This window comes from Vicugna pacos, chromosome 29, assembly GCF_048564905.1.
Source record: "Vicugna pacos chromosome 29, VicPac4, whole genome shotgun sequence".
NCBI lineage: Eukaryota > Metazoa > Chordata > Mammalia > Artiodactyla > Camelidae > Vicugna > Vicugna pacos.
Window position 1 is genome coordinate 16,842,871 of NC_133015.1, and position 25,412 is coordinate 16,868,282.

At 44.7% G+C, this 25,412-nt stretch overlaps 2 protein-coding genes across 24 annotated transcripts in view; one reads left to right on the forward strand and one right to left on the reverse strand.

Moving 5' to 3' along the window:
• Positions 1 to 10,129, forward strand: part of ARFGEF1 (ARF guanine nucleotide exchange factor 1) — a 97,996-nt gene extending 87,867 nt beyond the window's left edge. The window contains exons 35-39 of one of the 2 annotated variants that reach the window (XR_012065456.1): positions 3,755 to 3,841; positions 5,301 to 5,469; positions 6,151 to 6,289; positions 7,211 to 7,328; positions 8,692 to 10,129. Coding sequence is in view for 1 of the 2 variants with exons in the window: in XM_072951851.1 (XP_072807952.1) it covers positions 3,702 to 3,841; positions 5,301 to 5,469; positions 6,151 to 6,289; positions 7,211 to 7,328; positions 8,692 to 8,856 (731 nt within the window). In the remaining variant the exon portion in view is untranslated. Of the gene's footprint in view, positions 1 to 3,701; positions 3,842 to 5,300; positions 5,470 to 6,150; positions 6,290 to 7,210; positions 7,329 to 8,691 lie in introns of both variants that reach the window. The other variant, XM_072951851.1, reaches the window with a different exon arrangement.
• A 1,302-nt stretch (positions 10,130 to 11,431) lies between these two features.
• Positions 11,432 to 25,412, reverse strand: part of CSPP1 (centrosome and spindle pole associated protein 1) — a 110,942-nt gene continuing 96,961 nt past the window's right edge. For all 22 annotated transcript variants that reach the window (XM_072951857.1, XM_072951856.1, XM_072951853.1 and 19 more), the window contains 6 exons: positions 24,638 to 24,778; positions 22,858 to 22,907; positions 19,996 to 20,059; positions 14,730 to 14,839; positions 13,779 to 13,917; positions 11,432 to 11,829 (listed from right to left, as the gene is read on the reverse strand). In XM_072951857.1, the coding sequence (XP_072807958.1) occupies positions 11,618 to 11,829; positions 13,779 to 13,917; positions 14,730 to 14,839; positions 19,996 to 20,059; positions 22,858 to 22,907; positions 24,638 to 24,778 (716 nt within the window). In that variant the 3' untranslated portion in view covers positions 11,432 to 11,617. The remainder of the gene's footprint in view (positions 11,830 to 13,778; positions 13,918 to 14,729; positions 14,840 to 19,995; positions 20,060 to 22,857; positions 22,908 to 24,637; positions 24,779 to 25,412) is intronic.

Consider the following 25,412-nt stretch of genomic DNA (forward strand, 5'->3'; position numbering starts at 1 on the left):
ACACTTGCTCCAGCTCGGGCGTCCCCTGATAGACGCTCCCCTGGGCATGCTCGGGGACTCGGCCAGCACCTGCAGGACCAGCTTTCTCTGCCGTGCTTTCATGCGGGGTTGGTACACGCACATGGGTCTTCCTCAGCATCCCCTTCTGCCTGCGGGTCCCGTGTTCAGCTAAAGTGGGACCCGACATGCCTTCCTCCTGGGCTTCCTGAGGGGCCAGCCTTCCCTGCCCTCTGCCGCCCCGACCCAGGTCTCCTCTGCGCCTCCCTCGCCTGCATTCAGCTCTTCTCGCAAAGGGGAATTCCTTCTGTTTTTTTTTTTTTACTAACTTGGTTCAATTTCATTTACTGAAGGAAAGTTGTAACAGAGAAAAGAACAAAAGTAACTTTTTATAAAGTGAACAATTCAGTGGCATTTAGTACACTTATAGTGTGTGCAGTCACTGCCTCTATCTAGTTCTAAAACAGTCTTACACCCCAGAGAACCCCTGTAACCATTCTGTAACCATCATGCTGTCGCCCTGGTTCTCCCCTTCCCTGGCCGCTGGCAGCCACAGACCTGCTCTTTGTCTGCAGATTTGCATATTCTGCTCATTTCGTATAAACAGAATCACACAGCGTGGCTTTTTGTGTTTGGCTTTTATTTAGCGTAATATTTTCAAGGTCCATCCACGTTGTAAAGTGGATCAGTGGTTCCTACATTCCTTTTTGTAGCTGACTGTCCCTGGGGTGGATGTGCTGCATTCTGTTTATCCTATACCCGGCTGATGGACATTGGGTTTGTTGCACCTTTTAGTTAGAATGAGTACTGCTGCTTTGAATGTCTGTGTACAAGTATTATTTAACTACCTGTTTCTAATTCTTCTGGTTACATACCTAGAGTAAAATTGCTGGGTCATTTGATAATTCTATGCCTAACATTTTGAGGAATCCCTGAAATGTGTTCCACAGTGGCTGTGCCATTTTATATTCCCACCAGCAATTTCAGTTTTTTCACATCATTACAAACATTTCTTTTTTCCTTCCCCTCCTCCCCGCCCCTCTAATAGGCATCCTAGTGGGTGTAAAGTGTTCTCTCATTGTGGTTTTACTCTGTATTTCCCTAATGATTAATGATGTTGAATATTTTTTCTTTCTCATGTTATTGGCCATTTGTATATCTTTGGAGAAATATCGATTCATGTCCTTTGCTCATTTTTAATTGGATTTTTTGTTGTTGTTGAATTAGAAGAGTTTGTTACATACTCTGGATGCTACACCCATGTCACATACATGATTTGCAAATTTTTATTTTCTCCCATTCTTTAGGTCTTGTCACTTCTTACTGTTAGTGTTTGCTGAGGTACAAAAGGTTTAAATTTTGATGAAGTCTTATTTATCTGTTTTTGTGTTGCTGCTCATGCTTTTGGTGTCCTAGTTAGGAATCCACAGCCAAGTCCGAGGCCAAGAAGGTTTTCTACCCCAGTATTTTCTTCGAAGAGTTTTACGTTTATGGCTCTTATATTGGCCCATTTTCAGTTAGTTTATTTCAGGTAATTTTTGTTAATCTTAGCTGCTTACATTTGTTCTTGAGAGGGGGCAGACGTAGTGTCCTCCTTGAAAGAAGCCTCTGGCTTCAGTCTTAAACTTCTTAAAAGGGAGTTGGGTGGTGATGAGTGGCCCATTTTCATTTTTTATTCCTGTTCTCTGGAGAGCAGCATGGCTCATACAGGAATCCCTAACAGCTTCAGTCTGCACTGGAAAATGCCGTGAGGACATGGCTTTGCTCTCTCTCAGCCCCAAGACCACACTGAAATACACTTTACTTTGAAAGGGAAGGACATGGTCACACATTGTAGAGTTTTCACTTGGTTGATCTGGGAGCATTGCTTTAACTAGAGTGAAGGGAGCTGCTCCCCGCCACCCTGAACCAAGGGCTCAGCTTCCTTCTTCTGCCAGACACCTGCTCCAACCCTGCCAGGTTGTTTAGGGCACGTTCACCGTGTCCCCGTGAGCCCCCACGTGGTGGACAGTTGTGGGTGCTTCTGCTCCGGGAGGAGGCATCCGCCAGGACCTCCTGCTCGGACACCCCTAGTGCAGGCAGGGCCTTTGGCCCTGTTCCCGGGGGGCAGCCGTCATGTTCCTTCTGCACAGTTTCACCGCTGCTCCAGCGTCTCCTCCAGTGCCTGCTGACCTTCAGAGTTCATCTTCACTTGGCTCTGCTCCCTCTCCTGTGACCGGTGAAATGGTTGCCTGTGTGACCCTTGGCAGTGTCAGCCCTTGTGGACAAATAGATATTGTCCCCTAAACATGCTACTGGTCTTGCCAGTGAGACTGAAGTTAGAACCTCATCCTGCAGTTTCCTCATCGGCCCTCAGCTGCCCGCTGACAGCTCTGACCACCTGAGCAGCGGCCTTTGGAGCTGATGAGATGTGTCTCCTCGGACATCCACCTTCTCCGAGCCCCCGAGTCCGGGTGTGCTGCCCCAGACTCCTGCTCCCGGGGCCGAGAAGTGCTCTTACCACTTGGATGAGGGGGTGCTAAGAGGAGACAGCCATGGGATTTGGGGTGTCTTTTATTCTTTGTCTTTTGACTTGAGGTCTGGTACCAAGCACAGAATACTCAGTGCTGCAGCATTTCTGAAAACTGTCTGGGAAGGAGCCTTTATGAATGACCTAAATAAGAATAAATTTAAGCAAGTTATTTTGCTATCTCCCCCAAATCCCTAAAACATGAATTTCACTCCCAGAAATTGGTGCTGGAAAAGGGAATTTGTAACAGAAGCGAAGTAGGAGAAAACTGAAGGACTGTCAAGTCCGTCACGCGGAGCTGGAGCCGTTGCCTTGAGGCCGCCGAGCAGACAGCTCCCCCCAGGCACCCGCCCCCCAGCAGGCCCGGCACATCCCCCCGGGAGCTGCGGCAGGGCTGCCAGCCCTCCGGGGCTTCAGCGGTTGAGGCGTCTCTCCTAACCTCGATTTCTCCATTTACTTAACCGGATGGCCAGTGAAAGGGAAAGCTCTGTGAAGAAGCAGGTCCTGTCGGCTGCTAGATTCCCAGCCGAGTTGTTGAAGCGCATGTCCCAGCCCCTGCGGTGTGGGAGCACTGGGTCCTTCCCGCTGTCACTCGTATAATCATATGCTCAGTGTGACTTCATAGCCGTCTGTGCTTCTGGGTCCCTTTGGAAATAGAAGGGCCTCTTAGCTACAACTACTAACCTGGGTCCAAATAGAACACGTGCTCTGATTGCCCCCGTGTGGTCCCGTCGGTCAGGGTTCTCGGCTGCCCCTCACTTCCAGCCTCAGGTCGAGTCCCTGTCATCTGTTTCTGGTGTGGGTTTTTCTTTTACCCAGAGTCAGAAGGCAAACTTGGGTTTGTAGTAAATGCTATTAAAGGTGTAGCTTTTACTCCATTTGATCCATTTTATTAAGGAATAACCTAAGTCTTATTTGTAAATTTGTAGTGGATTTTGAACATACTTACTTTTCTAAGTCATTTTGAATGTATTTGTTTACTTAAAAAGTCAATTTTCTAAGGCTTTTCTAAATATGGTTAAGTTAAGCTTTTACCAACTAGTGCTTATGTGCAGAAGCAGGCTGTCCTCAGTGTGAAACGTGCAAGTTGCCTTCATACATGTTAATGTTTCCTTAGCATTGTAATGTCATAGAAATTATAAAGGATTCAAAATAATTTTTGTTTGCATGTGCATTGGGGTGGGTTTCCTCACAGAATTTCCAGAACAAAAATTGTTTGCCGCCCTGTTGATTAAATGTGTTGTGCAGCTGGAACTCATCCAGACTATCGACAACATCGTGTTCTTCCCCGCCACAAGTAAGAAGGAGGACGCGGAAAACTTAGCCGCGGCGCAGGTGAGTGGGCGTGAGGGCAGCTTTCTGTGGAGCAGGGCGTTAGCTCCGCGGTCTGGGCTTCAGAGCAGAGGTCAAGCTAGAGGGTGCATTTGGGGGAATCACCACACAGATGTCATTTTAAACCGTGGAACTGACGGCATGGCCGAGGCGGTGAGTGTGGACAGAGCTGAGGAGAGGGTCAGGGCCGCGCCCTGGACCCTGTGGTTGATCAGGCAAGTGATAAAGAGTCCGAGGACAAGAATCGGGGTGAGGTGGGGCGGGAGACCGAGGGCATGCGTCCAGCGAGGCAGGTGAAGAAGGTTCTAAGGAGAGGGGTGTGATCCAGTCTGTCAGAAGCTCAGTGGGTCGAGTGAGCAGTTGCCCTAGGGAGTTGCTCTAGCAGTTTGGTGAACTTTAGTTGATCTTGACGTTATGTTTAATTGTAATGTTGATACAAAAGCGTTGCTAAAATGGGTACAAGAGAAGAGAAGACATCTGCAGACAGCAGACATCTGTAAATCTGTCAAGGAGTTCTGCTGTTAAAACAGGGCGCAGAGAAGTGGGCAGTAGCTGAAGGGCTTGAAGGGGCTCAGGAGAAGGGTTTGCTTTGTTTTGTTGGTAAGATGGGCAGCATTGCAGCCTGTTCCCGGGTGAGAGTTCTCCCGGAGAGGAGAAACGGTGTGGACGAGAGGGCGGGGGCTGAAGCAGTCTTCAGGAGCGAATGGCGGTGGAGCCTGGTGCAGCGCCTGGCATGTCGTGCATAGAAGCGCAGCCAGTTCATGAGGGTAACAGGAAGGCCAGCAAATCGAGGGTTGTAAATGTCAGAGGTCAGTCGGCCGGTGGTGGCTGTCAGGGGGAGATCTCTTCTGAGAGCTGCTGCTTTCTCCCTGAGGTAGGAAGCAAAGTCATCCCCCAGGTGAGGCTGGGGAGGAAGCTCTTGATACTTGAGGAGACAAGTGAAAATGTGAGCTGGTCTCCAGGAAAGTGGACCACGGACACATAGGGGGTCGCGGGGCAGCACGCAGAGCCCCTGGACTTAAAGCGAAGACCCCTCTCCCTCCAGGCGTGTGTATTGTGCGGCAGACCCAGAGCAGGCAGTTTGCCAGCCAGTTACCAACAGGAGAGGGGTGGCTTATGCAGGAGAGTGTCCGTCATCACAGTCCATGGGCTCAGACTGGCTAAGAGAAGTGAGGACCTGGGGAGGGCGGGGAGCAGGGAAGTGACGGCGAGAGCCTGAAGGTCCGGTGAGGGCAGAGCTCTGGGAGTCAGAAATTGTGAGGGGGGCTATCGGGAACTAGAGGTGTGGTGCTTGGTTAACTAGGATGCATGGAGTGAAGATTCTGGAAATTAAATAACAAGATGCATTTTTTCTGTTGAGACAGAACGGGTTAAGTTCTATAGTCTTTGGGAGCATGGATTTCTAAATTGACTAACATCTGTGGCTGTGTGTGCATGTGCTGTGGTGGTTTGTTTTCCAAAGAGAGATGCCGTGGACTTTGACGTTCGAGTTGATACTCAAGACCAAGGAATGTATCGCTTTTTAACATCACAACAACTCTTCAAGCTACTGGACTGCTTGTTGGAGTCACACCGATTTGCAAAAGCATTTAACTCCAACAACGAACAGAGGACGGCTCTGTGGAAGGCAGGTAAGCCGTGCGCTGCGCCCTCAGTGCTCGCCATTCGTGGGTGTGCAGCCGGTGTTCACACGATGGGAGTTGACTGCTTGTGTCCCTCTGGTCTCTGTGTGTCACTGTGTTAGCAGAGAGAGAGAGACCCCCAAATCGGAAAGCTCCCCAGGCGTGTGGGCAAATCATGCCCGGTCCCAGCGTGTGGGTTTTGCTCACCAAGAGGGAAAGAATTCTCAGTAGAGGCAGAGGGAGAGAGGAAGCGGCTTTATTTCTTAGCGAGAAGGGAAAAGGGGAACATTCAGGTGGGGAGCTGGTCGAGACAGGTCCAGCCCCGATTGGGCCACAGGGTCTTTATTGGACGGCACTGCCATCGATGTCTTCACTCCAGTGGTGCCAGGCATCTCCTGTCACTGGCTCTTTCCTCCCCTGGCACTCAGCCCTAAAACAGAAACTGCGCTTTCCCAGGCAAAAGTTGTTTTTTCTCCCCAGCTTGAAAAGGGAGGAGATTCTAAACATAGAAATGCCCAACTTAGCACCCCTGCGCAGCCGAGTGTGCATTTTCTGTGTGACGCCAGTGCACAGGGCCAGGACGCTCTGCTGTCTCGCAGCAGGTGCCCCGCTGCCCACAGCGTGTGCTCCGCGCAGGCTGCCTCCCCGTGAGATGCCTCGTCAGTTAACGCGGACCTTCCCTTTCTGCAGGTTTCAAGGGCAAATCCAAACCCAACCTTCTGAAACAGGAGACCAGCAGCCTGGCTTGCGGGCTGCGCATTCTCTTCCGGATGTACACGGACGAGAGCCGGGCCAGCGCCTGGGAGGAGGTCCAGCAGAGACTTTTAAAGTAAGGCTCTGGGCTGAGTGTCGGCCTGTGCGGCTGCTCGGTGCGGAGCTGGGAAAGGCCACCGGCTGTGCATCCCGGCCCGGCTGCCCGACCGGGCAGAGGCTGGGGCCCAAGGAAGAGATCGTGAGAATCAAATACAGTCTTACTTACAGACAGACCATGTCCAGTGTTGCTGTTACAGGGGAAAGGAGGAAGTTTTCTGTCTTAAAATTCAAAAACTTTATACTATACTTGTTAGGCTTTTTTCGTGCCATAGATCGCTCTATTTTTGCAAACCCATCCATTTGTGAAAGTGAAAACTTGCCTGCCTGCATTTAGTTTGAAAAAATGTGGAATTCTATTGGTGTTACTTTTTGCACTCCCTTTTTACTTCATGACAGCTTAAGTCTGTCCTTGAAAATTTGAACTTACGCTAAGAAGGAAACATGCCATTCAGAGAGAATAGTAGTATTTGCATTGGATATTTGTGTCGTCTTAGGGGAACAGATGTTCTCAACGGCCAATTAAACTCATTTGAGAGCTTTAAGAGGACACTTGGTCTCTGTTCCCCATGTTACTGGTGAGACTGTTCAGGCCCAGAAGCGCCTCCTTCACATCGCGGGGGGAGGGCCCCGGCTTTCAGCCCGGGTCTCTGGACGCCAAGCTGGTGCGTGTGCCACTGCCCGGGGGCTTCGTGTCACCGGAGCTTCAGAAATGAGAGGCGTGTGGGTTTCCTGATAAGCTGTGATGGCTGCTTTTACTGTGTTTATTTGGAAAACATGTAAGTGTTTATGTTGACACGCTAGTTCATGTAAAAAGACGGTCTAGCAAGCTCCTGATAGTCAGTGCTCTCTGCCCTCCTCGTCTTGGTGGTTCGTCCTCAGTGACCGTCATTCCAACAGGCGCGCGAGCACGTGTAAAAGTGAGCCTCTTCTGTTGCAGTGTCTGCAGTGAAGCACTGAGTTACTTCCTTACCCTGACGTCAGAAAGTCATCGCGAAGCCTGGACTAACTTACTGCTCCTGTTTCTAACTAAAGTTCTGAAGATCAGCGACAACAGGGTAAGTTCAAGGCACTGCGCCCGGCCCGGCGTCCCCAGCCTGATGGGCGTCTGCCCAGGTGGGAGGCAGGGGTGCCGGGTTTCAGAGCCTCCTCTCTCCGCACCCGCCTTGTTCCCCAGTCCGTGGTTCTGGGGGCGGGGGGTCAGGAGGAGGAGTCGGGGTCCTCTAGGGCACCTTGGCAGGCTACTTGGGATCCCCTACAATTTGCAACTGCTGACCTGCCCACCCTCCACCCAGCCTTGAGCTCTGCCCCCAAACGCAGCTGTGTCTGGGCCCCAGGCCTGTGCTCCGGGCCCCGGCCTTTCATTTGGTACATTCAGTGATTGCATGTGACTCAGCCCTCCTAGTGAATGGGCCTTAAGCTCAGTTTAGAATTTTAAACCAGTAAAAAATAAATATAAAATATAAATGTATAGCCGTATATATAAATACATATTTAAAGTCTTCAGAAATACACATTTCACTCTTAAACGTAGCAAGTTATAGCTCGCATAAATGAAAACAGGTGTTACTGTGATTACTGAATAGGTTTTAAAGTGCCTAGTCTGGTGGCCTGACATCGGGCACTTTGGGCCATGGTAGTGATTGGGACCCAGTAGAGGCTGCGTGATGCAGCTTGGTGCCACACAGACACCCGCCCCAAGCCATGTGCTGTGGGTCCCCATGCGTGTCCCTCTGCATGGTGGGCCGGGTAGAGCTTGGAGAAGCAACTAAAGGCACCAGCAGCCAAGGGGCTGGGAAGGACTTCCACCCCAGTCTGCCTCACGCCACAGTTTGCTTTCGTGCCACGGTTATGGCATGCTGCGTCCTTGCACCTCGTGGGATGTGAAGAACAGAAAAGGAGAGAAAACAGGCAGGCAACGAGGATGCAGAGAATAAGGAGCTACAGCAAAAATACAAAGTATATCAATTGAACTATGAACACGAAAGGTAGTCTTTGCCTGGAGACCTCGTATCTCATATGGCAGTATTTTCCCTAAAAATTAAAATTTCACTTTACAAATAAGAAACACAGTCTCAGTAACATAGCTTATAAAAACTCAACTGTGGTTCCTGCTTGGCTTCTTTGGCGTTACTACCCAGGGGAAAGAACGATAAATACTAAAAGTTCGTCACAAGTTTGTCAAGGAAAGGTAATGGAAAATGTTTTTCAAAATAAGGATAGGTAAGTAGGTGAACAATGCGTGTATTAAGTTTCGTGTGCTTCTCAGTCTTTGAGCGGCATGAGCAGTGATCACTGTGTCCCCAGACACCTCCTGCCTTCACCGTCAGGGCAGTGCCCCGGGTGGGTTGCCTCTAAAGCACTTTGAGGTTCTGGTTTGCAGTGCGAGCACTACTGACAGAGCAATTCGTTTCTCTCCAGTTTAAAGCTCATGCATCATTCTACTACCCTCTTTTATGTGAAATTATGCAATTTGACTTGATTCCTGAACTTCGTGCTGTTCTTAGAAGATTTTTTCTGCGAATTGGAGTAGTTTTTCAGATATCACAACCACCTGAACAGGAATTTGGAATAAACAAGCAGTGATGGAACTGAGTATTTTTCTTTCGGCGTTTACATCCCTCCGCTCTTTAAAAGAACCCTGGAGCTGAGCTTTCCTACCTGAAAAACGGTTTCTCTGAATGGCAATGTCTAAGGGTTACTGGTAAAGAAGCTTAGAACTTCAGCTGGAACCTGCAATCTCCAGTCCCTTTCGTAACCTGATGGATTCTGTTTGTCGTGTTGGGCTCACGAGCAAAAAGCCTGTTTCCACAGTGTCAGCCCACGTGTCCTTCCCTGTCCTGGGTGCAGGGGGAGCCCCACATATTTTGGCAGGTGTGGAAGTGAAACTTACCCAAAGAACTACAGATGTAAAGATTTGAACTTCTGCAAGAAGTACAACTCAGGAGAGCTGTATTTTGAAGGATAAAATGTTTATACCTGGGGGTTGGGGAGAAGAAATTATTGTTCATGGTAAAAGATATTTAGCAGCTATGGTATTCTTATTCTGAAGATTTTTGCACACTCAGGCTATCTGAGATACTGGTAATCATCCTTCTGTGAAAAATGTACAGAGATGCAGGTCTGTAATATAAAAATCTTAAACATTATATAGTTCTTCCTGCACTGTTTTATTTTATTTCTTTATTTTCTTATTCATTTGCTAAATATCTATAATATTTTGTCAAATGCACTAAACGTTTGGGTTAAACTTTGTCTCTTTTTATTTTGTGGGGATTTTGGTTTTGCCCTTTCTAGAGGGGGTGGCTGTTTTGAGGGTTGAACATGCCCAGAAGCTGTTGTGGCTGACACTTGTCATGATCAACAACAGAAGAGGTGGAAAATGTCCCTGCTGATGTTAACTACCTGTAATATCCTTCTCCTAGGGCTTCTAAAGGTGAGCCATTAAAATAGAATGATCCTTCATGGACCGAAACTTGAATCACTGCAAAATGAATCTAGGTTGCTATCACTTTCTTTTCTTTTGGGTGGCAAGGCTTGATGTAGATTTTACTCTGTGTACAGAATTTAATGTTGAATATATTAAAATAACAAATCTGGCATGGTTTGAGGAGGTTAGATTTACTGGAAATGTATTCATACTGTGAATTGTGCTCTGATGGTTAAAAAAAAGACAAGATTGTCAAGCATTCCGTATAAACAGTGGATGTAGAAAATTTTTTCAGATGGATAAAATGTATATGGTACAGATGTAAAGTTTTCTATGTAAAAAATTCTGTACAACTTTCTGTACAATATTGATTCTCATCTGGCATATTCTAATCAGGTTATAGGTCAATAAAGTTTTTGAATTATTTCATCAGTGCAATCAAAACCTGTGTAATCCATGGCCCCGTGTTTCGTTAATTCTCTTGTTGTTAAAAGCCAGACAGCTAGGTAAAGGATGTTCTCGTCCAGAACTACATGTAAATTCAGTGTTTTTTTAGTTCTGATTTTTTTTCCAGCGGTAAGGCTATGTATTTTGTGGGTTGTGTTAGAAGTGTTCAGTGTTTGCTCTCACACCTTAGACAAGGAGCATTCACCAAACAGAGCATCTGTAAGTGCACCGTATTTATCCCCCCCAAGACACAGCCCTCTTCAAGCCCCGCTGGATGCCAGAGCTGGGAGCCACTGTGACCTTCTGATCTTTCTGAGGGGTAAGTGTTTTCAAAAGACTTGGCGGTTTGTTATTTTATGGTATATCTGGCTCTTTCTAGCAGAGACAGATATCTTCATCTGAGAGTAAGATGAAGCCTTAGAAGAAAACTCTTTAAGTGATTAATTACAAAAATTAGCATTAAAACTCACATGCAGCTAAAATTTAAAATATCAGTGAAATTTCACACGAGGTGGACTTATATGATCTTTTGTCCTATTAATCACATCAGTAGAAACGTGCAGCCCAGTGCCTGGGAGTGTTCTGTCGTGGTGCTAAAGATTAAGAATTATTTCCAGGAATTTGAATTAGTCTTTCCTTTTTTAAAGGTGCCTCTTACAGAGTGACTAGAAAGACTTGACTCACTTAATCCACGTGTCCACAGTGGTGCAGCATGGGCTCTGGCCCCTGGCCATGACCCCTGGGTGTCCCTGCCTCTGCTCCACTTCCCGAACACCTTATCTAGTCCACGTAAAATAAGAAACTGATTATTGGTAATAAAAATAATTTATTTCTGTCAGTCAAGAAGTATTTAAGTCATAAATTAGCAAACTTAATGCCTTCGTTGGCACAAAAATTGAGGCAGAAAGATGTGACATTTAGTGCATGGCTCATGGGAATAAAATCACAAACAGTTCCCATCAATCATTTATATTCAAGCAGCCATAAATGACATGGAAGCGCACACGTCTGATTCTCATTACACAGCAGCTGCGACAGTCACAGCTACAACCAGTACTCCTACTAAGTGAAAAATCACCGAGAACAGTGATAACAGATGAACACAGAACAGTATTCTGGTTTTACAGGACTGTTAAGACACTCGTGTTTTATTCATCTTACCTTACTGACAAGCAGAAGTGAAAATAATGCACATATGGTAGTTGATTCCAAGAGTTCATTACCACCCTAGTTTAGTTTATGGCAAAACTGTGCAAAAATAATTCTATACAATCCTACATCATATAAATTAATAATCATGGCCTTTTATTTATGTACATAATATACATCCTATGCATCATCATGGAAAAAACACACCTTATGTACAGATGGAACTGCCAGGCATGGGCCAATGGTGGCACATACTGTTACGGTTCAGATTTCACATTCCTTTCACCTTAAAAGGCACTACTGGGTCCAGCACAGGTTTATTCAACCATGGGCCGTAGACAGGCCCTGCCAAGTGAAAGTGCCTGGTTTTCCAGGAACCTGCTGCTGCTCCTGCCTCAGCTGCTCCGCCATGAACCGCTTCAGCGTTTCCGAGGTGCCAGGGCGGAGCCAGGGCTCAGTGGCTACAGAGTTTGATCCATCGTCACCCATGTGCTTCATGATGTCGTCAGGGTCAACCAGTGAGCTCTCGTCATCTAAAGGAGGCAAGACAGACGCGACTCAGGTAAGGTGGCGGCAGCAGGTGATGCGAACAGAGGTCTTAGTCTAACCCGTTACAGCGCGGCGTTTCTCCGCAGTACTGGGTTCTGAGCTGTCCTGGTTTGTCCGGACCCCTCCTTTAAGAGGTAGGAAGGCAAACCCCGGAACGGGCCAGTTCGATAAAGCAGGAAACGAGCACCTGAACAAGGTGAGTCCACGGTGCCGGCCCCACAGGGACTGCAGAGGCAGCAGGGAGACGGCGCCCAGTGTCACCGACTGTAGAAGGGGAGGTAGTCTTACCCTGTGTCACCTGAAGGATGCCACGCAAAACTTGTTTTTATTTTAGCAAGGGTTTTGGAAATACTCCCAACTTCTAATACTGCTTTGAGGAAATCAGGTCATTTTAGGAAAGCACTAGACGGGGCGTGAAGTTACCTCCCTCCTTACACCTAGTCTGAAAGCTGGTTGTCTACCCCATTAAGAGGCAGCTCTTACTTGTGTTTCATTCTTTAATTGGCTGTACTCAACATCTATACCTTATTTTACTTATTAGATGTAATAGGAAAATCTGTCTTCCTACCCTGTGATGTCAGTTTCTTTCTTTTTTTTTTTTTAATTACATCTCCTGGACTGTGAAGGATTAGCCCAGCAAAGGGACAGTGGTACCAATTTAATGAGCAGTCAATCCACATCGTACCAAAAAGCTCCTGTTTGAAAGGACAATGTAAAAAAAAGAAAAAAGGTTTAGAAGTTGAAAGCCTTCTGGAAAAGATACTTCAAATGCTCTATTTTCTCTCAGTTTAAGTATATCCCTGTTAAATGTTAGTTCACCTTATTGGTTCTAAAAGAAATTGAGGAATAGGTAACTCTTAGATTAAAATGCCATTCAGCCAAAAGGAGCACTGCTTTCCCACTGTCCACACTTGTGCAGGTACGCTATGACAAGTACTGCTCCCTCAGTGTGCCATGTTCTCTGGCATTTGGTATGAAATTCCCACCGGACTCATGACGTCTTACTGTTAGAGAGTATACGAGAACAGGGTTTAATTAACACAATATTAGGGGAGGCTACAGCCCAGTGGTAGAGCGCATGCTTGGCATACATGAAGTCCTGGGTTCAATCCCCAGTGCCTTCTCTAAAAATAAATAAACCCTAATTCTGCCCCCCCCCAAAAAAGAGAAAGACCCCACAGTATTAAAGGTTAGATACAAAAGTATCTTAAGAAACTGCTATTAGAAAATTACTGTAGCTTAACAGACTACAGAGAACTGTGCAGAGACCACTCTACATTTGCTAAAGCCAGTACCAGGGCTTAACGCTGCCCCACTGCTCCGCTAAGCGGATGACTAACAGCACCGACATGAAGGTGGCCTGCGGCGCAGAGAAGCTCAGTAGCTGCCTAAGGAAGCATCCTGCCGGCCCGAGCTCGGCACTCAAACTACAACCTGCTGTGCGCCAAAGCAGTGAGGCCACGACACCCAACACGATGTGCCGACTACCGACCACTGTGACCTCTCCTGCTGCGAGTCATACAAGGAGAACACTAACCTGAGGCTGTTTCGCTTTATCCATAGTAAAGGAAGCCAAGTAAAAAGGTAAAAAACTTTTCTTTGTAGCACTACAAATTTATAATAGATGTGTAATCTAAAGAACTCAAGGTTTTACAGTTGACTTTTGATAACCCCACTTCAGTAGGGGAAGTGAGACGCCGAGACTGATCAGCGTTTTCCCTGCTGCAAGCACAGCCCGGATTTACTTATGGGCAGAAACGTCATCTGTTCAGGGTGTCCCCTCTGGTAGCAAGAATCTGCCGCACAATGAATCCTTCACTCTGGTTTTGCTGGATAGCGGCTATGAAATTCATTTCCTCTGTCCCCCAGCCATCAATGAAAGCCTCCAAGTTCTTAGAGAATTTGCAGTCGGCCAACACATTTGGCCGTTTACCTGTATTAATAGGTTTATTCTGAAGTTCATTCAGTCTTCGCATTCGTTCCTCATTTCTCACTCTAAGCTGATCGACATTTACACTGGATACAGATTTTAAAGAGAGGCCATCTGGTGGTACATTAGGGTGACTGTCATCCTGTAGTTAAGAAAACAACTTCAGAAATTCATTGATATAAAATAAGTTCAGAATAAGCCAGTGAATTGAAACATGTTCTTGCCCTTGATAAATGTACAGTGTGATGAACAAAGGAAACGAAATGTTAGCATTTATACTCTAACTCCTGTTGAGTACACACACAGGCCCAGATGAAGGTACAGGACTTGTGATAACATTAATGTGGCCACACTGGGTAAAGGTAAGGAATTATAAAATACAGAAGGAAAAAAATCCAAACCTTAGGGGATAAGCGTCAGTGACATGCAGAGTTTAAGAAACTGCCCAGAGTTGCTTACCCAGCAAAGGGACATTGTGGGGACATGGAGTAAGGGCGCCAAAGCCGGTGCTCTGTGCAGGCAGAGAGTAAACATTCACCCGTATTCTGAGAAAAGGTCATGGGATCTGAATGCCAGCCCTCCTGTCAGTGTGGCCTTGGGCAAGTTATCTGACCGAAATGGAGCAGATGCCTGCATGATGCGCTTAGGTGACTGAGGCTGTCAGTTGCTTCTTGTGCTTTCTCTGAAATTCACATACTCTGCAGGGGAAAGGAGGGGACTGACACTTACAGCCACCCTGGGAGAGGAGAACGCTACCGCCAAGAAGCTAAGACACCAGAGTCCAATGACCCGCTCATGGTCATCTCGTATCTGGAGGCAGAGCCTGGGTTCAGACCCACGTCCACCTTATTCCAGAGCACGTCCTCTCTTTCCTGGACCACACCAATCGAGCATGGGTCAGAACCCAGACCTCTCATTCCTAACCTCAAAAAAAGAAGAGTGTTTCATACATACAGAGTCCAGTCCTTTCAACTTGCTCCTCCTGCGCTCCCTCGCAGAGGGCAGCTGTGCGGGAGGCAGGAGGGTGTCAACCTCGATGGCAGGGTACGTCTCGCCGTACGCGCCTGGAGGGCACACAGAGGAGACATCTCAGAGAGCCACCACTTCACATCTTTTTACTCAGAGCTAAACCAAAATTTTTAATTCAGACATTTATATATGTACACACTTCAATGATTTTTATAGTTGTTCAACCACAACACTCTAGTTTTAGAACATTTCTATCATCTCAGAAAGAAGCTCCCTTGTGCTCACTGGCAAAATCACTCCCCACTCCCACCTGCCCAACACCATGTAAACACTGATCCGCCTTTAGTCTCATAAGATTCACCTTTCCTGGGATTCTCTATAAATGGAATTGTACATGTGCTGCTTTGTGTCTTTCACTTAGCATGATGTGTTTGAAGTTCAGCTGGGCTGTGCCATGTATCAGTGTGGTTGACCCTTGAACAGCAGTAAGGATTAGCGGTGCCAAACCCGCTGTGCAGTCGGAAACCCACATACTGCCGTCTCTGCCTCAAAAAGAGTTTACACATGACTCACCCGGGGCAGGAAGCTGAAACAGTTTGGACTGAATCAGGACTCACACCCTATTTCTTAAGATTCCAAATACTGTGATCTCTAATCAAACACAAACTTGCCCCCACACTTAATTTAAAGATCTGTAAAATGAAAATACAGGTACTGCACTGACTGAAAAACTCCACATGGACGGGGACCTGCACAATTCAACTTGTGTTGTTAAGGGTCAACTGTAGTTTTTTCTCCCCGCCCCGCTGCGTGGTGCTAGCACATGGCTGTGTCACACTTCGTGCACTGACCAGCTGACGGACATGGGAGCTGTTTATAGTTGGAGATTGTTAATAACGCTGCCATGAATGTTCATGTACATGTCTTTTTGTGGCCGTATGTTTTCTTTTCTTTGGGCTGTATTCCTAGGAGTGAAACTGCTGGGTATCATGGTCACTCTGTGCTTAGCATTTTAAGGAATTAGAACCATTTTACATTGTAAGAAGCTTCTAGTTTCCCCACGTCCTCACCAACACTTAACATGGTCATTCATTTTGATCACAGCCATTCTAAGTGAGCCAACAGACTATCTGACCATGGAGATGAATATATTGCTTAAAACATTCAGAATTTTTTCCCCTAACTCTATTTTGAAAAAATTAAAACCTGAAGAAAAGTATATAATGCAATGAATACCTGATATCGCCATTTCTTACTTTGCCACATTTCTGTGTACATATGGGGGGGTGGTTATTTGTTGCAGACACCTTAACACTCTGTCCCTAAATTCTTAAGCATGTACCGTCTAAGAACAAGGACTATCTCCTACACAGTCACAATCTCATTACCACATTCAGGAAATGTAACACTGATACAATACTGTAATTTAATATATATAACTGACATTCAGATTTCTGAAATCTAAAGTCTATAGCTTTTTTTAAGCAGCAATAACTATTTTATTGAATGAGATATACGGGATTTTCTATAACTCCAAAAATAGTTTCCTGACTTTTTATTATTATACCCCACCAATTGACTCACTTTTTTAAACATTTTATTTTTACTAGTTTTTAAGGTCAATAAAACTAAGTGGAAAACAGAATTCCTGTATACCTCCCACCACCACTCATGGCTTACCCCATCTATCAACAGCCCACAAAGAATGGTCCATTTGTTAAAATTCATGAACCTACACTGACACATCATTGTCACCAAGTCCAGAGTTTACATTAGGGTTCCTTCTTGATGTTGTATGTTCTATGGGTTTTAACATGTATCTACCATGACAGTATATCCATTCATCTACTTAAGGACAACGTGGTTGCTTCCAGGTCTTGGCAGTTACAGATAAAACTGCTGTAAACATCTGTGTGCAGGTTTCTGTGTGATCAAGTTTCAGCTCCTCTGGGTAAATACCACCAAGTATGAATGCTGGATCACAGGGTAAGAGTATGTTTAGTTTTGTTAGAAACCACCAAACTGTCTTCCAGAGTGACTGTTATCATGTTCTGTTCCCACCAGCACTGAGAGAGTTCCCCTGCTCCGCACTGCCAGCACTGCTGCCGTCCGTGTTCTGGATTTTGGCCTTTCTAATGGGTATGTCAGTGGTGCCTCATTGTGTTAATGTGAATCTCCCTGGTGACACGATTTGTATTTCCCTAGTGAACGATGTGGAACACCTTTTCATTTGCTTATTTGCCACCTGTCTGTGCTTTGGTGAAGTGTCTAGATCTTTTGCTCATCTTTTAATTGGGTGGTTTTCTTATAATTGAGCTTTAAGAGTTCTTTGTATTTGGGTCAGAGTCCTTTATTAGATGTGTCTTCTGCAAGTATTTTCCTCCAGTCTGTGGCTTGTCTTGCTCTCTTGACATTGTCATTCACGGAACATTAAAGTTTAGTACCAGTGAAGTCTAGTTTACCAGTTGTCTCTCTCACACGCTGGTGCCTTTGGTGTTGCATCTAAGGAGCCATTGCCACGCCCAAGTTCTTCTAGGTTTTCTTCTGTTATCTTCTAGGAGTTTTATAGTTTTTGTGTTTTACATTGAGGTCTGTGATTCATTTTGAGTTGATTTTTGTGAGGGGTGTTAAGGTCTGTGTCTAGACTGACTTTTCTGCGTGCCCAGTTCTGCATTTTTTCTCCATTTTACTGCCTTTGTTCTTTTGTCAAAGAACAGTCAACTATACTTGCTTGGGTCTATTTCTAGACTCTGTTCTGTTCCATTGATCTATTTGTCAATTCTTTTGCCAATACCACACTGTCTTGATTGCTGTAACTTTATAGAAAGTCTTGAAGTCACGTACTGTCAGTCTTCTGCCTGCTCTTTCTCCTTCAGTGTTGTGCTGGCTCTTTGGGCATTCTGCCTCTCCGTATGAACTTTTTAGTCAGTTTGTTGATATCCACAAAATAACTTGCTGGGATTTTTACTGGGATTGCACTGAATCTATAGATCAAGTTGGGAAGAATTGACATCTTGACAATACTGAGTTTCCTTTTATTTAGCATTTTCTTTCATAAGAGTTCTGTAGTTATCCTCATAGAGATAGATCTTGTACATATTTGTAAGATTTACATCTAAATATTTCTTTGGGGGGAGGTGCTAATGTAAATGATACTGTACTTAAATCTCAAATTCCACTGGTTCATGACTAGTCTATGGGAAAGCGGCTGGCTTCTGTGTATTGACCTGGTGTCCTGCAGCCTTGCAAGAGCCACTTCTCAGTGTAGGTTTTTTTACTGATTGTTTCACGTTTTCTACAATCATGTCACATATGCACTAAGGCAGTATTATTTATCCCTTCCCAGCCTGTGCACCTTTTACCTCCTTGCTGCGTTAGCTAGGACTTCCACAGAGATGCTGAGGAGTGGTGAGAGGAGAGCTCTGCGTCGTTTCTGACCTTAGCAGGGAAGCTTCCAGTCACTGAACGTGATGCTGGCTGCAGGTGTTTGCAGATGTTGTCTAGTGAGTTGAGGAAGTCCCCCTCTATTCCTAGTTTGCTGACAGTTCTCACGAATAAGGTGCTGGATTTTGTTTAAAGCTTCTGCATCTATTATGTGATTATTCTCCTCTAGCCTGTTGAAGCAACAGAGTATATTTGGATGAGGCGTTTTAACTGAATGTAAACCAGCTGTGCGTAACTGGCACAAACCCCACTTGGTCATGGTGTCTCGTACTCTCCATACATCGCTGGATTCTATCTGCTGTCGATCTGTAGTTTTCTCTGCGTGTGACGTCTTTGGTTTTGGTGTTGGAGTGATGCCCGCCACGCAGAATGAGTTAGGAGCACTTCTGTCTCTTAGAAGGGGTTGTAGAGAACTGGTAGAATTATTCCCTAAATGTTTGGTAGAGTTCATCAGGGAACCCATCTGGGCTTGCTGTTTTGTTTTGGAAGGTTATTAATTCAATTTCTTTTTTTACTGTTACCACAATCAATTTGAGTTTTTTCAAGCTTTACTGAGATATAATTGACATATAACACTGTGTAAGGTTAAGGTGCACAATGTGATAACTGAAATGTCTACCACACTAAAGCTAGTTGACACATCCTTCACCTCACACGATTACCATTTTGTTGTTGTTGTTATGGTGAGAACATTAAAGCTCTACGCTCACAGCAACTTTCAAGTGTAAAATACAGTATTAACTACAGTCACCATCCTGTCCATTAGATCCCAGAACTTGCTCATCTTAAACTGAAAGTTTCTACTACCCTGTGACAAGTCTTCAGTTCCCCCACTTCTCAAATTCTTTAGTAAATCTGGGCCTATTCAAATTGTTTTTGGCAGATTAGGACTTTTAACAAGCTGGTCCATTTCGTCTAGATTATCAGGAAAAAAAAAAAAGGCATTGACACACCAGCCTTGCCCACATTCACTAAAACAGTGTTAACACAGTCATGACTATGGGCTATTTGTGGTGACCGTTACCCTTAATCAAAAAGACACACTGTGTAGCTCTGGTCCAGTGTAAGGTTAATGAATGAAATATTCCAAGACACTGTCTTGAGTGCCCCAGACTGTCTTCTTTATTAGCAGGATTAACAGTCACATTTCCCTGATGAGCCATTTTTTCATCCCTATTTCTTACTGATTTCTCTATCTTTACTCACTCTCTATGACTTTCTTGGAAAAGAAAAATTAATTAAAAAAAAAAAACGAAAGAAATATAGGCTGGTTTGGACTTTTGATCACATGAAAATATAAAGTAATTGGCATGAAATACACTTAATATGTAAAAGAGAGGATTCCCTAGTGCAGACGTGCTTATGATCAGGGGACATAATTACAAGCATCTATTATAGGTATATTCCTGTACCTTCACATACCTTCTGAAGACTTTTAAAAATTGAAATATTTATTAAGATAATTGTGGTTTCACATGCAGGTGTCAGAAATAATAAAGGTCTCTTGTACAGTTTGCCAAGTCCCCCTAATGGTGGCATTTTGCAAAACAGGAGCAGGAGCCCCACACCCACGCACTGACACTGCTGCAATCCCCCGAACTTATGCAAACGTCCCCAGTCTCACTTGTGTTCTCATTTGTGTGTTTGGGTCAGTTGTACTTGATTATCAAGGTAGTAAAACAAAATATTCCTTTTTTTACCATCTTACACAACAAAGTACTGATTTTTAAAATATGGAGAAAAACAAAAGAAATATAAATAATGCTCAATATTTAAACGAATAGATTGGTAGCATAAATATACTCACCAATAAAAGCACTATCAGATTCCAATAATGAATTTTTCAAGAAATCATTAGTGTCATCTCTGGGCTAAAAGAAACATCATATATCAGTGACTGTTTTTATTAGTCCTGTGTGGAAAAACAAATTTGTACTAAGAGACAAGTCTACACACTCCCCAAAATTAGCAGAAGAGGACGGAGAGACAGGACTGGCTAGCTTCCCTCCTTCACCACAATCCGATGCCCAGAAAATACAGGAAAGACCCTTTTATTGCTGATGTTGCAATTCATTCATTCTCTCAACAGATCTGTGCCACGCACTTACTGTTCCTCCAGGCGAGGACGTGCAGCTGCAAAGATGAGCAAGAGTTTCTACTGTGGGGTGGACCACAGCCCCATGGGGGGAGAAAGGCATGCCCTCAGATACTCACGGCCTCATGTGACAGCAGGTCACAAAGGCATAGCACAGACATACAGGGACATAAGAGGAGGGAGAAAAATAATGCTAGGGTTGGACCTGTAATGAGCTCTGAAGAGAGAGAGAAATGTACACACAGAGAGTTCTACCGTAGAGAACAACGTCACCTTATATATCGGAAGGAACCTAAAGTCGGCCGACACCAGCTCCCTGCAGCTCCCCACCAGATTTTTGGGCTGTGCTAGATCCGAACACCCCATCGACAAGCTGTCCATTAATTTCTAAGGAAATGCATTCCACTAATACACAGCATTGGTAATCAGAAAGTTCTTTCTTTCACAGAATTCTTCTACATCCTGAATTTAATTGTTTTAAATTCTGACTCTACTGCTTTCTAACAGGACAGTAATGGTGATGACGTGCTTCACTAACTGAGGAGTGCGCGAAGCCCACCTCAGCTCTATCTTCTCCATGACAGTCCCCCCCATTTTACCTTGTGTTTTCCATATAATCCAGCTTCTAGGAAGGTGAGCCCAAAATTTATTAGCTTTTTTGGTAACAGCCATGATAAACTGTTGGCTTATTCTCAGTTTCTACTCAGTATAATACAGTGTTATTAATCCAGGATTTTAACCAAAATCCCAGAAGTTAAATTTCAGTATCTTTTCACTGAGAAGTGTGGCTGCCACATACAGAGAAACCTACAGAGTGCTCAGAAAAGGTGTCCCTACATCTCAGGCAGCGTGGTGCAAGGACGAGGAGGGACTCGAGTCCAGCCTGCGTTCCAGCGCCGGCTTTGCTGCTTGCTGCCGTGTGACTACGGCTAGCAGTTTCCTCTTACGTGAGATGGAGGTGAGCGTACCTTGCTGCCAACTTTGGAGCAAATCAATGTCAAATACCTCTCCCAGGCACACAGTTTGTTAGCATTATCAGTTGTAAACCCAGCACCAACAGCTACCAACTGGTAATGCTGGGCAACTAACAGCCTAGCTGAGCCTTACTTTTATAATCTGGAAATGGGGATAAAATACTATCTGTATCATTGGCGTGGGGGAAGACTACATTTATTTCCAACCTCACACTTTTTCCGAACTCCATCTCCTATCGACTCACCAGCTCCACCTGTTTGTCGTGTAGTTCTCTCACACTCACCATGACTCATCTAAGTTCCCGACCTTCTCCCTCACCCTGAAATCTGTTTTCCCTGCTTCTTCACCTCTAAATAGCAGCACCAACCAAAGAGCCTGAAGTCCACCTGACTCCTCTCGTACCACATATCCACGACGTCAAAAATCCTACCAGGTAGGTCTCCTTTCAATATAAATGCAACCACTTCCGACTTCCACTGCTCCCACCCAGGCTGAATCACCAGAGCTCTGACTTAGATGATAGCAGTGGCCTCCTGTCCCCGTCAGTGTTAAAACATAAAACAAATCATGTCACTCCTCTGCTCAAAATCTTCGGAAGCTTCTCATCACATTCACAGTGTAAAAGGCAAAACCCGATGGCCCCCGAGGCTCTGCACACAGCCATCCCCTCCTGGCTCCTGCCCAGGGCCTCGGCCTGGAGGTTCCTCCTGCGGGGACATCTCGGTTTTTTTCATGGCACCTCCCTGGTGACCTTATTCAAGTGTCACCCACTCAGTGCACCCTTTCCCAGCTATCACTTTCTCTACAGCCCCACGACTTAACATGCTAAGTATTTTATTTACTTGTTTACGGTCTCACCCTCTTTCCAGAAAGTACACCCTCAGAGGGCAAGGATTTTTGTTCCTTTTGCTCACTCTGTTGCTCTAAGCACTAAAATAGTATCTGGTCAACAGTAAGTACTCACTTAAGTATTTGTTCAATGCAAATAGCTCATCGGCTCCCTTTGATCAGTCTTTCATAGATGTCGCTTTCTCAGGACAGGAGTGATGCCCTTACCCTGGGTATTTCTCTACAGGCCTCACCACTACTTGCACTGTACACTCCTATTTGCCCAACTGCTGCTAACTGACCACAACTCATTATGGGACAGGCCCTACAAGGGCTTTTAATATAAATCTCATTTAATCCTCACAATAAGCTTTGAGCTATTTTTTTAGTTAACAAAATTTATATAGAAATTACTACATGCCAGGCCTGTCCCTAAGTGCTTGCAAATAATTGATTTTAATTCTATAGCTACCTTCAGATAGGTACTATCATCCCATTTTACAGATTAGGAAATAGAGGCAAAGAAAGATTAAATACCTTGCAGACTAACTTAAGCAGCCTAGCTCTAAAGTCTTGTTCTTAACCATTACAATATGCTTTCTCTACATATTATACTGATGTATCCCTAGCTACCCCCTACACTGATGGGACAAGATTTTAATTCTTTCTTAACTCAATATTCCTGAAGAATTCAAAATGGGAATACTCATCATGTTCCTAAGAATTTCTATCCCCAAAAACAAGCTTGAAAAATTATAACTGGTTTCTTACCTTTCTGTAGTCTCGTCCTGTAGCACCTGGGACAGCATCTAGTAAGTCAACTGAAGTCAGTGGAGAGCACAAACAAATTAAAGGGTTAGAAAATACTTTAAAAATAAAAATAAATTTAGAGTATCTTTTGTAACTAGCTCTCTATTGGAAATTACTTTTCAACTATCGCATTTCTGAATGTTTTTAAGATACTACTTGTTTATTAAACAAGTTGGATAAAATTCTCCAATTCACATAAACAAAAAGTTAAATCATTGTGAATTTAAAACTGATGCCTATGGAAAAATAACCATCTCCTCTCAAAAGTTCTATGTCTGTGTAGAAAATTGTTGAGGAGTTAAACAGGGGGCTCCCTAACGTGGAACTGAAAGGACACATTCAATTCCAGGTACCTAATTCCAGGGGCAGAGATTTTGAATCAGGTATCCCAAAGGCCCCTCTCTGATTTCACCAGCATTCCTATGCTTTCCCCTGAATAGTGCATTTTTCTTTTTAGATACTGCCTTTGGGAAAAGACAGGCTGCCAACGATAGCCTCTATTCCTTCTTAAAATATTTTATTTATTGTTTCATAGTTTAACCATATTCTTATGAATTAAGTGATTATAGTGTTTGGTAGAAACTGGGGATACCCTCAGTGCCAAAATCCACCTGTATCCACATAGGGATGACTTTTGGGTTTATCGGCCTAAGTTGCCAAGATCGCATCAGATCGTCAGTTAGGTCTCCTAAGGAAAAGTTCCTCACAAAATGGTGGAAAGACTGAGACTGTACCTGCTTCTCTCTTCTCTCCTGATATGTCTACTATTAACCACAGAATTTGGATCATCCTGCTGTCAGAGGGCAATCAATGAGACCTCTGTTACACATTCCATACAAGATGGAGAGAAGACTGTCCCTGTATCAGTCTTTGTCCAAGTCTTGACCTCTCACCTGGGCCTAAAGCATTACATCACTCACTCCTGCGTAACTCTCAAGTGGTCAAACAAGGTTCCTCAGATTCTGCAGGCCAGAGGAGCCTGCTAAGGTAAGGGAGGGTCCTAAATTTTCCTAAAAGTAACTGGTAGGACCATCTCCTTCTATCTTGCTACCTGACTGCTGCATCTTTATGACTCGTCTTCCATGGTGACCCTCAATAGCCTGAAGGCAGGCAAAGCTGGTGAGATGTTTTCTGAGTCCACCAGCCCCACTCTGCCTCAGGTGCCCACCCCACCCCCAGCCACACACTCCCAAGGGACCCTAGATTTTTTCTTTGCAGCATTCATTACACTTATTTAGCATCTAACTTCTCCAACAGAGTATAAGCTCCGTGAGAGCAGCAGCATATGTCATTCATCACCATATCCTGTGGACATGGGTCAGCACCTGAGCTCATAGTAGGCACTTCGTAAGTATCTGTTGTTTGACTGATTATACAAAAATACTCTCATAGCCCAGTCTGAAGCTTTAAAGATTTGACACCATATCAAAACAAGCACACACAAACAGACATGGTTGAGAAATGTCCCACAGGACACTATGTGTCTGCCCAACATTCCTTCCCTTGGTGCACATGTCACCTGGCCTAGGCCAGGTACTCCATCTCTCATGCACGGGTAGGTACCCCAGCCAAGCCAATCACGGCCCTCTCTGGGACTTAATCTTTTCTGGGACCGTAGGCCAAAGAGGATCATGTGAGCACGGAGTGCCTGAGACTGAAGTCACACAAGAGATGGAGAAATAAAACCAACCAAAAAAATGACCCATTGAAACTATATGAAATAGCAAAGATTACTTCTTACCTTCAGCACCTTCCTGCATTTTTATTCTGTTCAGTCTCTTCTGCTGCTCTCTTAGCAGGGCCTGCTGCTGAATCTCTAAGGTGTGATGGTCTCTTGGAGGATCAGGGTACATAAATTTCAGATCAACTCGTGTTTCTGAATCTGGAACAAAAATTAAGTTACATAACTAAGTTAAATCTTGTTTCCAAATGAGATTTCATAAAACTTCACTAAAAATGACATATAACAACCTGATTTCAAAATCAAGGAACAGTATAAATAATTGGACATCAGCAAAGTCAAAGGACATCATAAAAATCATCAAAAAATTAATGAACATGAAATTAATGTTCTTTAAATAAATGGTTTTTCACAAACTTAACATTGTAAGGGAGCCCCCAGCACAAGCAGCAGCTTCCTGCACATTCTCTATCCCAGCTTCCCCACTCCCCCAAGACGCCACCCAGAGCCTGCAGCAGGGCACCTATGTGCAGGTACATCCAAGCAGTTAGTCAGACGCCAGAACCAGACACTGATCCCTAAAATATACTGGAAAAATTAAAACATAATGTTACTGGCCAATTAATATTTTAGCCCTTGTCAACATCATGCCAAAAAAAAAAAAGTGAGATAAATGCAGGCTGGCTAGAGCTTCTGGAAGGGTGTCACTGCTGGAGGAAATGGCAGTCTAAGAATTCCCCTGCGCCACAAGTTCAAAAATCATCAATTGATCAGGATGAAAATGTTGACCCTTAATTTTTTTAAATTATTATTATTTTTTATTTTGGTGGGGGGA